This window comes from Euleptes europaea, chromosome 6 (assembly GCF_029931775.1).
Source record: "Euleptes europaea isolate rEulEur1 chromosome 6, rEulEur1.hap1, whole genome shotgun sequence".
Taxonomy (NCBI): domain Eukaryota; kingdom Metazoa; phylum Chordata; class Lepidosauria; order Squamata; family Sphaerodactylidae; genus Euleptes; species Euleptes europaea.
Window position 1 is genome coordinate 7,385,744 of NC_079317.1, and position 18,034 is coordinate 7,403,777.

The 18,034-nt window shown below is 47.5% G+C and overlaps 1 protein-coding gene across 1 annotated transcript; it reads right to left on the reverse strand.

Moving 5' to 3' along the window:
• Positions 1 to 634: 634 nt before the first annotated feature.
• Positions 635 to 17,293, reverse strand: NAA30 (N-alpha-acetyltransferase 30, NatC catalytic subunit). Its single transcript, XM_056850696.1, has 5 exons — positions 17,175 to 17,293; positions 16,203 to 17,036; positions 7,349 to 7,472; positions 5,239 to 5,294; positions 635 to 772 (listed from the first exon to the last, which is right to left on the reverse strand). Exons 2-5 carry the CDS (start codon positions 17,031 to 17,033, stop codon positions 635 to 637), a joined length of 1,149 nt encoding a protein of 382 aa, XP_056706674.1. The 5' UTR covers positions 17,034 to 17,036; positions 17,175 to 17,293.
• Positions 17,294 to 18,034: the final 741 nt, after the last annotated feature.

Here is an 18,034-nt window from a genome sequence, read left to right on the forward strand (position 1 = left end):
TTTTTCATTCACTAATCACTGAGGTACCAATATTTAAGAATGGAAAGTTCATATTGAAAAAAAAAAATAAAGCCTAGAAGTTGAAGCCTTTAAAAAAAAAAATTCCCCAGAAAACAAAACAAAAAAAACCTATGGTGAGTTTTGTATGAAATGTTAGTATACTTATAGAACTTTACAATCTACATTGGCTTTTTTTTCTCACTTCCTTTCTCCCTGGAACTAAAAAAAAAGGGTTCCACGTACACAGGTTCTTGGAGAGAGTGTTCACCGTTTTACGTAACAGGAGTCGGTAGACTTGCAAACGAAAAAAAGAAAAAAAAAAGGATGGATCTTGGCTACCTACTGGCACATCTTCCTGGTTACCGAAAGAAAAAGAAAAAAGGAATCTGGAGTCTGAAACAATCTGTTGGAAAATTCGGAACGAAATGCGCCATGCCACAGAGTGCAATTGGGAGGTGCAACGCTCGATGAAGACACTCACAGAGAAGAAGACTGCACGGGAGTTATTATGTCCACCTGCAAAGCAATTCCACACAAATTGCATTGCATGCAAAGGACACGGCGGCTGTGTCGTCGGCAGCTGCTGCGTCATCAGGAAGGTTGAGTCCTCGGGGGCGACCGACGGGCTCTTTCGTTAACGCAGCCACAGTTTAAGACGCAACGCGTCCACACCATTTAAATAGTATCTGAACAGCCGCTTGTCCCGCACAAAGCCGAGATTTTCGTAAAGTTTCAACGCGGACTTGTTGGTGATCTCGGTTTCCAAGACGACCTAGAAAAGAGGAGACTTTTTTTTTCAAGGGCAGCTGCATTCATAGAATCACAGAACCATAGAGTTGGAAGGGATCACCAGGGTCATCTAGTCCAAGCCCCTGCACAATGCAGGAATTTCACAAATACCTGCCCCACACACCCCCAGTGACCCCTACTCCATGCCCAGAAGATGTCCAAGATGCCCTCCCTCTCATGAACTGCCTAAGGTCATAGAATCAGCATTGCTGACAGATGGCCATCTAGCCTCTGCTTAAAATCCTCCAGGGAAGGAGAGCTCACCATCTCCCGAGGAAGCCTGTTCCACTGAGGAACCGCTCTGGCTGTTAGAAATTTTTTCCTAATGTCTAGATGGAAACTCTTTAGATTTAATTTTAACCCGTTGGTTCTGGTCCGACCTTCTGGGGCAACAGAAAACAACTCGGCACTATCCGCTAGATGACAGCCCTTCAAATACTTGAAGATGGTTATCATATCCCCTCTCAGTCTTCTCCTCTTCAGGCTAAACATACCCAGCTCCTTCAACCTTTCCTCATAAGACTTGGTCTCCAGACCCCTTACCATCTTTGTTGCCCTCCTCTGGACACATTCCAGCTTATCTACATCTTTCTTAAATTGTGGTGCCCAAAACTGAGCACAATACTCTGTTGGGAAGCTGCAGAGGACATATGTAAGTGACTGCACAGAAATCCCAACAGTTGCTTGAAGGATATAAAAAACAACCACTGACAGCTGACACAGGGGGAAAGTGGGCTGGCGCGCTTTTCCCCCGTGTAAGTAGACGTCTTGAGCATGCCACATAAAACCCCCAGAAGTACTCAAGGAACCAATTTTGAAATGCTGTGCAAGTAAAAGTTAACATTTGGCATCTTCATGAAATTGGAACCAAGGCTCTCAGCTACTACAGGTTAAGAACTTGTTTCCAAGTATGGTTCAAACAGTAGACATTCGATGAAATGCTTACCACTGGATATACTTGCTGCACACACATCCTAAGCAAGCCCTATCTAGGACATCAGATGTCAGAGGTCATTTCACACAGAAGAAGAGTTGGTTTTTATATAACGACTTTCTCTACCACTTAGGGAAGAATCAAACCGGCTTACAATCACCTTCTCTTCCCCTCCCCGTAACAGACACCCTGTGAGGTAGGTGGGGCTGAGAGCTCTAAGAGAACTGTGACTGGCCCAAGGTCACCCAGCTGGCTTTATGTGTAGGAGAGGGAAACAAATCCAGTTCACCAGATTAGCCTCCACTGCTCATGTGGAGGAGCGGGGAATCAAACCTGGCTCTCCAGATCAGACTCCACCGCTCTTAACCACTACACCATGCTGGCTCCCAGGATCCTGCATGGCAGTTTGCCCATGGGGCCCCCAGTACAAAGCCCATCCAATTTCCTAAGCTAGGGAACCTGCATTCTCATAGGCTACGGTGCTCTTGATATATTTGTAAAAATCAATGTGGTTTTTTTTTTAAAATAAAAATCGGATTGTTTTGATGTAAATCAGATTTCTTAAAATTATCTAAAGATAGTAAGATATTTGGGGCAATTTTTCCATCTAGAAGATATTATCACAGATGCTTGGTTTTGCAGTTCTCAAAACTGCGAGTTTGTATCTGCAGAGATAACATCCCTCTTCTTCAAAGTAGAAATGTTATAAAATAAACATATAGAGTTGAGAAAAATACCTTAATCCCACTGTTCTTTAATCCCATCAACCCCTTACCTCTTATGTGCTAATTTTCAAGAAGTTCAATAAATAGAAGATTGTTTGGAATGGAATATAACTGCACAAGGAGCTAAGAGTGAAGAGGGGGGGGGGGCAGGCAGTAACAATGAAAGTGAATCCTTTCCAGCAGAATAACCCACAAGTCTCGGGATCTTTGGGTGTATAGCCTGAGGTTTATCATTTTATTCTCTCCCCTGGAAGAGAAAATCTATAAGGACAACAGGCTGTAAAAGATACCCAGTTTGGGAATATTTTAAGGAAGTTCCTCTACCTATGGGTAAGGCAGGTATGCATGCAAACACTGCAACAAAGAAATGCAAGGCCTGGTGGCCCAAATGAAACTGGAGATGGTACACCTCCCAATAATTTCATAATTATCCATCCATGAATTTCTAATAGTATAGCCAAATCAGTAATTTTGTTGATATAACTGTACAACTAATCTGAGAAGTTATTATTTTAAAAATGAAGCCTTCATCTGGTTGTAAATATTAAGATTACACCAGGAAGAATGAGTCTTCATGTGGAAAGCCATGACTTAAGTCTTACTGACTAGTGATTTAAATCATGATTTAAAACAATTTGATTTAAATCAAATCCAGCCTGATCCAACACATTCTTGACCACCATATAGCTCACTGGTTCCCAAAGTGGGCAGTACCACCCCCTGGGGGGCGGTGGCATTACCAAGGAGGGCACTAGGTGGCAAGAGGGCAGCAGGGGGTGCTAGAGGGGACCCCCTTCAACTGTGTTCACTAATTTACAATAGATCAAGCTATGGCACCAGGCTGGCAAATTTAGTGGGAACTATCAGAATTTTTTTCCCAGACTTTGACGAGCTGGTACCACTGGATCAAGTTCATCAGTTTTGCTGAATCAATTTCAACTAAAAAGTTTTAATTTGATTTGAGTAGATGTGCAATTAATTGTTACTGTTTTGAAATTTTATTGTTATTATCTTCTTTAGTGAGTCATGCGAACCCCTATTTTGAATAATGCTTTTGATAGGAAAGGGGGCGCTGGGGTTGAGTTTGTGGAACAAAGGGGGCGGTGGCCTGAAAAGTTTGGGAACCACTGATATAGATTCAAGTCCAGTAGCACCTTAGAGACCAACAAAATTTCCAGGACACGAGCTTTCTAGAGTGGTCAGGAGGGAGCATCAAATTCTGATGGCTGGCAACCAGGCTTAAGTCAACAGGGAGATGATCTACCATACTAACAAGTCGTTTTATTTGTTTAAACAAGTTTAAAGCTGCCTTTCCTCATGGCTCAAAATCTAGCTTGTTCCAAACTGTTAGGGCAGGGGTGTCAAACATATGGCCCACAGGCCGGATCCGTCCCCTTGACAACTCTTATCCGGCCTGCGAGCCAGCTGAGACAGCCACACACACACACACACCCCACTCTCAATCTGGGATGGCGAGGGATGGCCTGGCCCAACCAAGTGACATTTATGTAGGGTTGCCAGCTCTGGGTTGGGAAATACCTGGATATTTTTGGGGCGGAGCCTGAGGAGGGTGGGGTTTGGGGAGGGGAGGGACTTCAATGGCATTTTCTCCAGGTGAACTGATCTCTATCGGCTGGAGATCAGTTGTAATAATGGTAGATCTCCAGCTACTAACTGGAGGTTGGCAACCCTACATTTATGTCACATCTGGCCCTCGTAACAAATGAGTTCGACACCCCTGTGTTAGGGTGTAACACATGAAGCTGCCTTATGCTGAATCTGACCCTGGGTCCATCAAAGTCAGTATTGTCTTCCCAGACGGGCTGCGGCTCTCCAGGATCTCTTGCAGTGGTCTTTTGCATCGCCTGCTGCTAGACCCTTTAACTGGAGATGACGGGGATTGAACCTGGGACCTTCTGCATGTGAAGCAGAGGCTCTGCCACTGAGCCATGGCCCCCATCCCATGGCAGGGCCAGATACGCGATAACAAGTAACAAGCCTTACGCAAGTTAACAGATGCCACTAGCAGCACCGACTCATGTTTACAGTGCTAGACAAACAATATCCCAGCACCATCCTTCAAGTCTCGACCTCTCCATTAGAATTATACAGTTGTAAGGGACCGCCAGGGTCATCTACTCCATGTCCAGAAGGTGGCCAAGATGCCCTCCCTCTCATTATCTGCCTAAGGTCATAGAACCAGCATTGCTGACAGATGGCCATCTAACCTCTTCTTAAAAACCTCCAGGGAAGGAAAGCTTACCACCTCCCGAGGAAGCCTGTTCCACTGAGGAACCGCCCTAATAAAATAAAATAGTAAAATGTAGAAGACAAAAAAAGACATTTTTATTCTGTACTATCCTTGATTCAACCATCTGAAGGCATTCACAATGATAAGAACAGCCTACGCGAATGCTGCTGTGCTGTCCAGAGGCAGAAAATAAAACTCAAACTTTTCCTGATGTCTCAGAAAGCTCTGAGGCAGGGGTGTCAAACGTACAGCCCGGCGGCTGGATCTGGCTCCTTGAGAGCTCTTATCCGGCCTGCGAGCCAGCCGTTCCCCCCACCCTCAATATGGGCTGGCGAGGCATGGACCGGCCCAACCAAGTGACATTTATGTCCTATCCGGCCCTCGTAACAAGCGAGTTTGACACCCCTGCTCTAATTGCTGAATGGCTGCTTGAAATGCGGTCCACATTCTGTCCTTACTACACCATAACATATGAAAGGATGGCCTTTAAGCAAAGCACAGCATGCAGATGTAGCTCCTTCGAAAGGAAAGAGACTCACCTCGTCGCAATCTCCTTCTACCATGGCATAAATAGCTTTCTTAACCAAGTTTGTACCTGGAACACAGATTAAAAATCGACACGTTTAAACTACGGAAAGAAACGATTTCAACACATATTAGCAGCCTGAAGGTCGTAGCCTGCACAGCAAACACGTGCATGGGTAATTTAAGTGAGATCAATTGTTACCACGATGTTCTGTACAACTAAGACAAAGCCCTTATCTACCTTCAGGCGCAAAAGAGGAACAAAGATGCCGCTCGGCCCTTGGCCTCAGGACAGGGCGCCTCAGGCCTGTGAACTCAGAGCAACGCACAGGTGGCATAACTGACTGGGTCCACCTGGCCGTCACCCACATGGTGAAGTGTGCCAGCAGGGAAGAGTCAAGGGGCAGAGAACAAAAGGCAGAAATTGTGCCTTTCTTGGTACAGACATTTAACATCCTGACATTGCCGGTTCCTTCAAAGTTGTAGAAATCCGAAACTTCGATAAGCCCCCTTCCAAAACCTTGAGGCATTTCCTTCCTTCAGTGTGGTCGGACTGCCATTACCAAATTTCTTGAACTTGAGAAAGTCTATGGAATAAAGATGCTTTGCGGGACAAAGCAACCAACCGGTTAACAGCGTGTAAAGAAGGGCATGCTAGTCTTGTCTAGTCTAGAACGCGGAGAAAGGTAAGGCGGCAATTTTCTGTGTTGCTCGCTTAACTCTGGAACTGATGGGCCTTCAAGGGCCTGTTTCTGAGGGCACAGGAAACAAATACCCTGGTGTGCAAGCTGAGCAAACCTATCCTACAACTGCTGCCATCCTAGAAGTTTGAGGACTGTGAAGCAGACTGTTACAACTCCCCATCTAAAACTTTGGAACCCCCTCCCTAAGGAGATCCATTTGTCTCCTTCTATCAGTGTCTTCCACCAGTGTGTTTCATTTGGCTTACCCCCAATAACGGTTATTGGCCCGCCTCCCTTATTTTGAGGTTAAGTGTTACTGAATTTTTTTTTAATTTTAAAGGTTGTTTTTAATTGTTCAAGTGTTTTAATGTTACGTGCGCTGCTTTGGGGACAGGCAGCGTTAACAGTGGTTTAAATAAATAAGGAAAATAAATCTAACACTCGGTGCAAACCAGTAAGGAGATGAAAGGCTTTTAAATGGCAAAGTAGCCAGTAGGTCATCTTGCACCAAGCACTCAAGAGGGTCGGCAGAAAATCATCCTCAGACACACAACCGATTCCACAGTGATTCTGTCTATTAGTGCAGAAGCTGCAGTTAACTTTTGTGACAGGCAGTTAGTGACCTTACAACAATCTGACTGTGAGACTGGATGGAAATTGTACAGAGAAGAGGAGGGAGAGTTTCTTTTTATATGCCAACTTTCTCTACCACTTAAGGGAGAATCAAACCGGCTTACAATCTCCTTCCCTTCCCCTCCCCACAACAGACACCCTGAGGGAGATGGGGATGAGAGAGGTGTGACTAGCCCAAGGTCACCCAATTGGCTTCATGTGGAGGAGCGGGGAATCAAACCCAGTTCACCAGATTAGTGTCTGCCCCTCATGTGGAGGAGTGGGGAATCAAACCCGATTCTCCAGATTAGAGTCCACCGCTCCAAACCACAGCCCTTAACCACTACACCACGCTGGGCCTTTTCTTCTTGTTCCCTCATTGCACTTAGGAAGGGCATTTGGAAACGTTGGGCTTCTGTGGATTTGCATGGTTAAGCGCGGGCACTTCGCATGCTTTGCATATCATTTTCATGAACATCAACTGTTACTCAATAAAATGCAGTTATTCCACAGGAAAGAGCAAACGCCCAATTTGATTTAGAGGTCAGGGAACAACAGAATGAATTCAGACATTACAGTATGTCGTTATCAGACTGCGATCAGAATGGACTTAAAGGGCTTTCAGGAGCAAGATGGAATTATCCCCAAGATTCTGACGAGACAAGCCCTGGACTGCACAGAAATGCTTAAGGGCTACATATTGCAATGTCAAGTCGAGAGAATGTGTGACACAAAACGCGCTGACGTTTTACTTTCCCTCCCCCGCAACAACCTTATCAGCTTACTGTTTTTAGGAGAGGTTTCAAAAGGACAAGAATGCTATTCTTACCTATGCCTTTTCTTCTGTATTTGGAATCCACGGCTAACATGGCTATATAACCTCTGCGAAACATCTTTTTGTGCATGTCCAACTTGCACACGATGGCACCTACGCACTCATCTCCTACCATTGCCTTAAAAAAAACACACACAGACCAAAAATATTTTTTGTAGATTAAGTTGGCAAGACACAGTGCCACAAAACCCATAATCTTACAGGGACATTTACAAAAAAAGACTGCATTCTGGAATTTGTTTTGCCATACAAAAGACTTTTTGCGTGAAGACAGATGTGTGCTACGCAAAAAAAAATATATATATGCACCTTTTCATAACAAAAGTGTAAGTTACACATTTTGTATTTTAAGTTCCAGGAAAACACACATGAACACATGAAGCTGCCTTATACTGAATTAGACCCTTGGTCCATCAAAGTCAGTATTGGCTACTCAGACTGGCAGCAGCTCTCCAGGGTCTCAGGCAGGGGTCTTTCACATCACCTACTTGCTTAGTCCCTTTAACTGGAGATGCTGGGGATTGAACCTAGCACCTTCTGCATGCCAAGCAGATGCTCTAACACTGAGCCACCGCCCCTCCCCCCAAAAAACATAACATTACGTTCACTGTCTTCAAGCTTATTTGGCCCAGATTGTACACGTATTCTACACAGAAGACCAAGGAATTATCAAAAGGACAGTTTTTATATTACGCAGATAACACACAATCTCTATTAACGCACTGTCTTCTCTCTGTGTACTCGAATGAAGATTATGAAACAAAGCATGGTACCAAACCAATCATGGGCTTAATACACTATTTGATTAACAAGCTGCTCTAAAGATAGCAGAACCCTTAACTACGTAGTCAGCCGAGTCAAAAGGCCGACTCTGGAGGCTATTCTGGAATAGCTAGTTTAAAGATTTCGACAAAAGCCTCAGCACTCTGAACGGATAAATTCAGATTCTGAAATGTGGTTTGGCAGACTTCAAGTCCATTACTCTTAGGATAAGGACCTCGCTACATTTTCTTTAGGCAGCTCAGAAAAATAACTCCTTTGGACTCTCTCTCTGTCTCCCTCACACTTGCATACACATATGGGCTTTCCGTCACCACTGAACTGGTTTCCGTGTCCTCATGATTTCAAAATGTCCTTCACTAACCACCAGCCTCAATGTTATTTAAGCAGTAGGGTCAGGTGTTCACTGAACATTTCCCAATGCGGTACTCCCGAGTGACGCTTATGCAGCTTAACAACAACTGTGAGGTAGGAAAGGAAGAAATCACAGGAATCATTCCAAGGAAAGAACATCTATAGATATCGATATTTTGCCAGTGTTGAAATGCTGCCTTGAGAAAAATATCTTAACGCCTATCATTGGTGTGCAAGCCTTCATTGGTAAAAGAAAAGACACTGAGTTTAAAACGCAATTGTGTGTGTGTGTAAAGTGCCATCAAGTAGGTAGTTGTGAATTTCCTTCATTGTGCAGGGGGTTGGACTTGATGACCCTGGTGGTCCCTTCCAACTCTATAATTCAAAGTCGCAGTCGACTTATGGCGACCCCTTGTGGGGTTTTCAAGGCAAGAGACGAACAGAGGTGGTTTTGCCAGTGCCTTCCTCTGCATATCAGCCCTGGTATTCCTTGGTGGTCTCCCATCCAAATACTAACCAGGGCTGATCCTGCTTAGCTTCCGAGATCAGGCTATACCATGCAATTAGTCCAGTGAAAATGTTCTCTGGGTTTGAATTTAAGAGAGAACGCTGGTGGGCTGAAAAGTGTATCGTACATTTTAAATACCGGGGGGGGGGGGGGGAGAGGAATGTTAGCAGGAACACCAAAACTGTAGCGGTGCTCTCTAAACCATTTGGGTTTGCAGTTACTAGGCAAATCAGGGCGATCTGCTTCAAGTTCTAAAAAAAATTCCCCACCCACACTAAAAGCTTGCCTCAGGCTGAAACTTTGCACACATTTTATATGTACCAGTCAGATGCTGGAAAATGCTGGCATAATGCTAAGAAATTGCCAGGTGCAGAGCAGAGCACCTCAAAAGCCGTGGTTCCCCAAACTTTTCGGGCCACCACCCCCTTGGTTCCAACAGACTCAACCCCAGCACCCCCTACCCTATATAAAGCATTATTCAAAATAGGGGTTTGCATGACTCACTAAAGAAGATAACAATAAAATTTCAAAACAGTAACAATTAATCGCACATCTATTCAAAATCAAATTTAAAACTTTTTAGTTGAAATTTATTCAGCAAAACTGATGAACTTGATCTAGTGGTACCAGCTCTTCAAAGTCAGGAAAAAAATCCTGATTGTTTGTAGCTTGATCTATTGTTAATTAGTGAACAACACAGTTGAAGGGGCCCACCTCTAGCCCCCTCCCTGCTGCCCCCTTGCCTCTTAGTGCCCCCCTAGGTAATTCCCCCCCCCCCCAGGGCTGCTCTAAAGCAAGCATATCATTTCCACACTTCCATTCTTCAGTCTCTCCCCTGGCTGCCCATCTATTACCGGGCTCAACTGAAAGTATTGGCCATTACACAAAGCTCCTTCATGGCCTCGGAGCATCATATCTGAGGGGCTGCCCCTCCACCTATGCTCCGCCGTGACAGCTTCGCTCAACCAAGCAGGGCCTTCTGCGGGTACAGACCTGCAAATGGGCAAAATCAACAACTGCCCACACACATGCCTTCTCCGTTGTGGTCCCCACCCTGGGGAATGGCCTGCCTGCAGAGGTCAGGAAAGCTCCCGCTCTCCTGGCTTTCTGCAAACTACGCAAAACCGACTTATTCAAGAGAGCTTCTCCACCCAGGCAACAGAAGAAGAATTGGTTTTTATATGCCGACTTTCTCTACCACTTAAGAAGCAAACCAGCTTACACTCACCTTCCCTTCGCCTCCCCGCGACAGACACCCTGTGAGGGAGGTGGGGCTGAGAGAGGTCCAAGAGAACTGTGACTAGCCCAAGGTCACCCAGCTGGCTTCGTGTGGAGGAGTGGGGAAACCAACCTGGTTCACCAGATTAACATCCGCTGCTCATGTGGAGGAGTGGGGAATCCAACCCAGTTCCCCAGATCAGAGTCCACTGCTCCAAACCATCACTCTTAACCACTATACCACGCTGGCTCTCACTGTACAAAATGATTCACAAAGTTACTTGGATAAACTGAGGACTGTGGTCAGTACTACTGTATGTAGTTTGCTGCGGGTTGGATCCTATTGCGTAATTTTGCATCATTTAATGTGTCACATTAACAGTTATGTTTTGCTCCCGCTCTGGTTTTAGACTTCTGGTTGGGTCTACAAACCCTAATCCTATTGCCAATTGGTTCTTGTAGGTTATCCGGGCTGTGTAATCCTATTGCCAATGTTTACTGAATGCCCCATCCTGCCGACTGAATTGACTCACTCTGTGTAACCTGCCTTGAGTCCAAGTGAGAAAGGAGGACTATCAATAATGTAAATGGTAAAAATAGTGTGACTATCTGCACATCGGCAACCTTTGTGCTTGAAGACAGTACATATGGCACAAACGCTAAGCATATTTAGTCTTGATTTCTGCTTTTCTTTGCTGCAACGGACTAACAGCGACCCTTTCGATATTATATATCCTTACAATCAGGCAGCTTTATAGTTTAGGACAACGTTTCTCAGCCAGGGTTCCTGGGAACCCTGGGGTTACATGAGAAATTGCTAGGGGTTCCGCGAGAAACATTGATGAATAGGCTACTCATATGTAAATCATCTGTAATTATATGTAGGGGTTCCCTGAGACACAAAAATTATTTTAAGGGTTCCACAAGGGTAAAAAGGTTGAGAAATGTAGGAGAACAGTCCAGCCAGAGTGGAGCACTTTAAGCCCATACCAACGGGAGCACAAGTTCTCCAGAAGACCTCTTGCAACAAAGGTATTCACGTTGTGAGCTCGAGGACACAGATGCGCACGCCACACAATGGGCTCACTAGTAGTTAGCTTTTACCTTTCCTTTCCTTTTATCCCTTAAAAGCTCCTTGATCAATTGATCTTGAGCAGCATATATCTAGTGTTGGAGGGATATAGGACTGAAACAAATCTTGCCACTGACAATGTAGTTAGCTTTTACACAGCAGAACGAAGGCAGCCAACACCGTGATCTTCAAACGCTCACTACTGCACACGGCAATATTCCGTGCCCTCCTTTCTGGCACAACCATTTTCTTACATTCCCTTCCTTAAAGGTGACATGGAACAAGAGTCAGTCTTCAGACTGGTGAACAGGCAGGGCAGCGGGCCTAATCCTGTCAATTGTGTCAGCATATTGCTCCAACACAAACATCCTACCAATCTTTTGATGGAGGGTCTTATGTTGGGCAGAAGACTGCTTGCACTGGAAGGACAGGCTGCCAGGAACTGACCTAGAGACTGACCTAGAGACTGAGGGTGCAGCAGTGTCTAAGTGACATTTTATGCAGTTGAAAACATCTTTCTCTTAAGAAGAGTTATTTTTTATATGCCAATTTTCTCTACCTTTTAAGGAGAACCAATCTCCTTACAATCTCCTTCCCTTCCCCACAACGGACACCTTGTGAGATAGGTGGGGCTGAAAGAGTTCGGAGAGAACTGTGACTAGCCCAAGGTCACCCAGCAGGCTTCATGCGGAGGAGTGGGGAAAACAACCCGGTTCACCAGATTAGAGTGTACCACTCTTAACCACTACATCACGCTAACAACCAGAAGTACACATGTTTTTGTGTAGGAACACAAAACATGTGCACTTCCTTCACATCTTCTAAAAAAAAATTTAGGCCCACATGGCAAAGCTCAGGTAACTGGGCTTGCAGAAATGATGAAGGCGGTTAGAATTGGGGGCAGAAGCCATTTGACTGGCAGCTGCCATCACTAATGACAGTATTTATATAGTTGAGGGTCTGAACACAAGACAAGGACCCTCAGCCTTTGAGTTCATACGAGTCATCTTCCCGTACACGATCAGCCAAATTCCTGACACACTTTGCCTGAAGAGACGTTTCTAGTTATTTGTGCAGAACAGGCAAGTGGACAATATTGGTGTTAAAGCAGCAGAGAACTGACTTCTACAAGTTTTCCTGGTTTAGAACCTTATTAGCCAGCCTCCAAACCAAGCGAGTGGGAGCACAGCATGGGTTTGCGCACTCTCTCCTTCCTGCCTCCCAAGCGTGAATTCCCTCTGCTTGGGTGAGTAGGGCCCAGTTTGGCCAATTCAGTCCCCACAGCAAACTAGGAGTTGTTATAAGCCATGGAATGAAGAGTGGGTCCACACCCAAGAAGGACAAGGAAGAGTGCTTGGGGCGCTCTTCTTTGGAGCTGGGCCCAGCAGGATATCCGAACTAGACCACACTCTACAAACACGGCAACCGCGTTGGAATGTAACACAAGTAAACAGCACAGCAAGTAGAAGAATAAGAAGAGTTGGTTTTTCTATGCCAACTTTCTCTAGCACTTAAGGGAGAATCAAATTGGCTTACAATCACCTTCCCTTCCCACAAGACACCCTGTGAGGTAGGTGAGGCTGAGAGAGTGTGAATAGCCCAAGGTCACCCAGCTGGCTTCTTGGGGCTTAGAGAGCTCTAACAGAGCTGTAACTTGCCCAAGGTCATCCAGTGGGCTTCATGTGTAGGAGTGGGGAAACAAATCCAGTTAACCAGATTAGTCTCCGCCGCTCATGTGGAGGAGTGGGGAATCAAACCCGGATCTCCAGATCAGGGTCCACCGCTCCAAACCACTGATCTTAACCACTACACCACACTGGCACCCCATCACAATTTTGAATTTCACACTTCACCAGCTGCTAGAGAATACCCAACTCTGACAAGAGTTATGCTTACTGGACATATATACAAAGAACAAGCCAGGGAGGATTACAGTTTTGCACCACTAATTTATAATTTAAGCTGTGGTGCATTCCCACAAGAAGCTACCTCGCCTCAGGGAAACATGGCCTCTAAAAATAATGTTATGTGTTTACAGAGGACAATATATAAACTATCTAGCATGCAGATAATTTTTGTCAAGAGGGTAACAAGTGCTTGCGGGGAACTAAATATCTTGTCGCATAATCAATCTCTAAAAACCAATAAGGTTTTAAGGGTATTTTCCTATGTGATGTTGGATACCCCTACTTTCCTCAGAGGTATTCGCACCAACAACCCTGAATCGCAAATGTCTCACCGCTTGTCAAAATGGCTTCACAACCACAGCTTCGTCGCGTGTTCAAGTACAGCTTCCTGGAAGACCAGCCCTGCACACGAGTTCTTTAAGAAATGAGCCACACAAGCGCCAGAAGCTGTGCCCGATAAAATATTTTTTTTGGCTGACTCAAGTCGGAATGCTTAAAAGGCTTTTCTTAAAAGCAGGTGCCTGCGATCATCCGCAGCCTTTGGACCAAACGCAGCACAAAGTCAGCGTCGTACCCAAACACGGAGTTCAACCTTGCTGCTGGTGACTTTTGAAATCATATACCCCCCCCAAAAATAAAACAGGTTATGATTTGCTGCAGCAGAACTGAAGGACTACCTGATTCAATGATCACCAAACGAAAAGGCCAATCAGCTTTCAAGCTGATATTGTCAGTACTGAGTAGTAAAATCCTTAAGATTCTCCCCCCACCAAAAAGCTATTGCTGTCTCCCTCAAGTTTATCCATCAGTGACCGATGCTGAGAAGCTCAGTTTTACCAAGAGCTCAGAAGAAGAGTTGGTTTTTATATGCCAACTTTCTCTGCCACTTAAGGGAGACTCAAACCGGCTTACAATCACCTTCCCTTCCCCACAGCAGACACCCTGTGAAGTAGGTGGGGCTGAGAGAGCTCTAACAGAGCTGTAACTTGCCCGAGGTCACCCAGCTGGATTCTTGTGTAGGAGTGCGGAAACAAATCCAGTTTAGCCTCCAGATTAGCCTCCGCTGCTCATGTGGAGGAGTGGGGAATCGAACCCGGTTCTCCAGATCAGAGTCCACCGCTCCAAACCTCTGCTCCTAAGCACGACACCACGCTGGCTCTCCCACACCCTCTAAATAGCTGGTTAAAATACCCCCCTGACAAGGGAACGCGGTGTTACACTGCCATAGCTCCAAGAATTAACATATGAAAATCACAACCCTCCCCCACCCCACATACACAATTGTTAAAAGCAAGAAAGTCGTCCATCAAGTTCTTTGAACTATATTTTACATTCGACATCAGCTTATTATGGTTATTATATTAAGATAATTAGCGTTGCCTTGGACACAGTCTAGCCCTGCTTTTCAGTTACTCATCAGATAACAGCACAGCTTCTCCGTGCGCTTCTACAGAGTTAGCCTTGAGGACTGGTAGACTAAGTCTGAGGTCCGACTCTGCATGCACACGGTAGGCCAGTCTGACTCTTTACACATGAGAACACTCACATTTCTGTCTAGAATACTGAAATTCAGCATAAGCAACAAAGCCACTTGACTAGAAGCAGAGGTTTCCCCTCTTTTCTGTTATCATGCTCATTATCTTCTCTTCACAGTCAACATTTTTATAGAAAAAAATTAAGTCAGTACTGTACATTATACAAAAGTGACAAATCCATTGTGTTTCTGTAGTTTCCCGCCATGTCCTGCTCCAGGTGTTCTGAAACTTTTTCAAACATTAGTCATTCGTCTTAACTATTATTCTGCTACTATCACTGAATAATATCAGTTTTGCTCAGGGTAGGGCAAGGAAGACCCCTCCCCCCCAAAACCCCCTAGAATTTAGCACGGACACAGAGAAGGCACACTTATCTTTATATGTATAAAAGATCAGGTCAAATCTCTACCTTCACTGAGTGGCTACGAAGCAAAAAGATGTTTAAAAAGTACACAAGTTTTACAAAGAACTACTGTGAAGGGTTTCAAAATGCCATTTTCAGAGGAATTAACAGGAACAGTAAGGTGATTTCTTTATGGCACCAATTTACACTGCCAAGCAGGTTACCACACCTTTGATGCAGAACTCTTCTCACCCGAAACACTCACCTAGATTAAGTCGCTGTCTAGTTTAAAAATCATTTATCTTGCCAGACCAGCCAGAAAAGCACACCACGCATATGTTTTACTTTACCCCCCCAAAAAAAACTTTATTCCACTTTAAAAACGTAAGAACCACCCTGCTGGATCAGACCAGTGTTCCATCTAGTCCAACATCTGGACTCACACAGTGGCCAACCAGTTTCTCTGAAAGACCAACAAACAGGGCATAGAGGCGAAGGCCTTCATTAGAACATAAGAAGGGCCTTGCTGGATCAGATTAGTGGTCCACCTAGTCCAGCATCCGGTCTCGCAGTGGCCAAACAGTTCCTCTGAAGGGCCAACAACAGGGCAAAGAGGCCAAGGCCTTCATTAAAACATAAGAGCCCTGCTGGATGAGACCAGTGGCATCTAGTCCAGCATCCTGTCTCTCACAGTTCCTCTGGAGGTCCAACAACAGGGCAGAGACACAAAGGCCTTCATAAGAACATCAGAAGAGCCCTGCTGGATCAGACCAGTGAGGGTCCATCTAGTCCAGCACCCTGTCTCACACAATGGCCAACCAGTTCCTCTGGAGGTCCAACCACAGGGCATAGAGGCCGAGGCCTTCATTAGAACATCAGAAGAGCCCTGCTGGATCAGACCAGTGGTCCATGTGGTCCAGCATTCTGTCTCCCACAGTGGCCCTGGAGGACCAGGTGAACAGGGCACATATGATAACTGCTGCCACTGCTGTTCACGATGCACTGCCTCTGCTTACTTTCCCTACTGGGCCGCACCTTTCCCCTCCTGCTCCCAACCCCAAATACGCACCGCCTACCCTAAACAAAGACCTCTCTCTAACTCTTCCCACCTCCGCCCCCTCCCCAACTTACCAAAAAGCAAAGCTGAGGCCAGTTGTGGATAAAATACCTATATGTGTAAATGGAGTAGGGTTCAGACAGATCTTTGGTGATCAGTCTCATGATATCGGGCATCTGCAGCTCTGACTCGTAGCGGACGTATCGTATCGTGAGGTCCCCCGGCGTCTCCTCCTCCTCCTCCTGCGGGGCCCAGGAAGAGTCCGTCGGGGGGCTTTTCTGCAGGCTGCAGCTGGAAGCCAAGGAGCGGGAGAGGAGGAGCAGCGACTCCTCCTCCTCCTCCTCCCTCCCCACCTCCTGCTCCCGGCCTTCCTCTTCCTCCTCCTCCTCCCCCCCAGCCACCCCGTTCCTGTCCCCGGCGGATGGGGCAGAAGCTTGGCGGTGGTGGGGGCGTTGCTGGGGCTGTGCAGTCCTTGCTTGGGGCCGGGGCTCCCGGTGGTGGTTGCTGAGGGAGGCGGGGGGAGGCGGCGGCTCCTGCCCCCCTTCCTGCTGCTGCTGCTGGGGCGGCTGCTGCCCGTGTCCCATGCCCTTGCCGCTGCCCTCGCCGCTCAGGATCTTGCCCTTCAGGGAGGTGCGCAAGTGCCGCAGGTCGGGCGCGGCGGCGATGAGGCCGTTGAGCTGGTGGTTGCGCCGGTGCGGCGGGCAGGGCCGGCGGCGGAAGGGGGGGCGGCGGGCGGGGCCCTCCTCGCCCGCATGCCCGGCCTCGGCGGCCCCGCAGCCGCCCTCTTCCTCCTCCTCCTCCTCTTCTTCCTCCTCGGCGGCTCCCGGGAAGGGCGAGAGGAGCGAGGCGGCGTCTCCCGGCGGCGGGGCGAGGACGCTGCTAGGCCCGGGCGGAACCTCGGCCATGTCCTGAGGCGGGAGGGGAGACAAGGGGGAGGGTGAGAGAAGGAGAGACCCCCCCCCCCGCCGCCGCCGTCCGCCCCCCTCCCAGGCCGCCCCCGCCACTCGCTTCCCGGCCGCCCCCCGCCGCCGCCTCGTCCTCCTCACCCCCAAATCCCCTCAGCGGCGGCGGCGTCTCCCGCTCCCCTTCGCCGCTCCTCCTCATCCAGCGGCCGTAAAGCGAGGCCGGGCTTCCTGTCAGGCAAGGCCGCTTCTGGGAGAGAGGGGCGTTGCGCGGCGTTTCGCGACCTCGCTTCACGGCCGCCGCTGGGAATGGACGCGAAGGGGAGGAGGGCGGGCGCACGCGCGCGGCGGGGGGGGGAGGCGAGGGGGCGTGGCCTCGCCGGGGAGCGCCGCTCCTCCCTCGGTTTCGGAAAGGAGGGCAGCCGCGCGCGACGCTCGCTTGCTTGACGGCTGCCCCTGCGCGGTAGAGCCCAGCCGTCCCGTCCTCTTTTCTTGTCTCTATGGTCAGCGGAAAGGAAGGAGCCCTGTGTCATGCCTTTTAGGGAGCGCCCGGCCGCGCAGGCGCAGATCAGAGCGGGACCGGCCAAGAGGAGGGAGAGAATGGGAAGGAAAGGGGGCGGGGCTAGAGGTCGGAGGAGGGCGGGGCCTCGGCCAACGCCTCAGGGAGAGGCGGAGGACGCGGGTCGCCGGTTTTGTGCACGTGTCTGCGCGTACACACGTACAACTAGGCACACATTTATCATACCTCACCCAAGACTCTCTGAGTGAGCTTATAAGTCATGTAGGGCTGTCAACCTACCAGGGGAGATCTGGAATTACAACTGATCTAACACATTTATTCCACTTCTCCTGGAGGAAAATGGCTGCCTTGGCAAGTGGACTGCATGGCATTATATCCCATTGAGGTCCTCATCTTCAAATCTCCAGGTATTAACCAGCCTGGAGTTGGCAACCCTACATGGGAACAAGAGGAGAGGTTCTCTTATGGATTAAACATCAGTTAA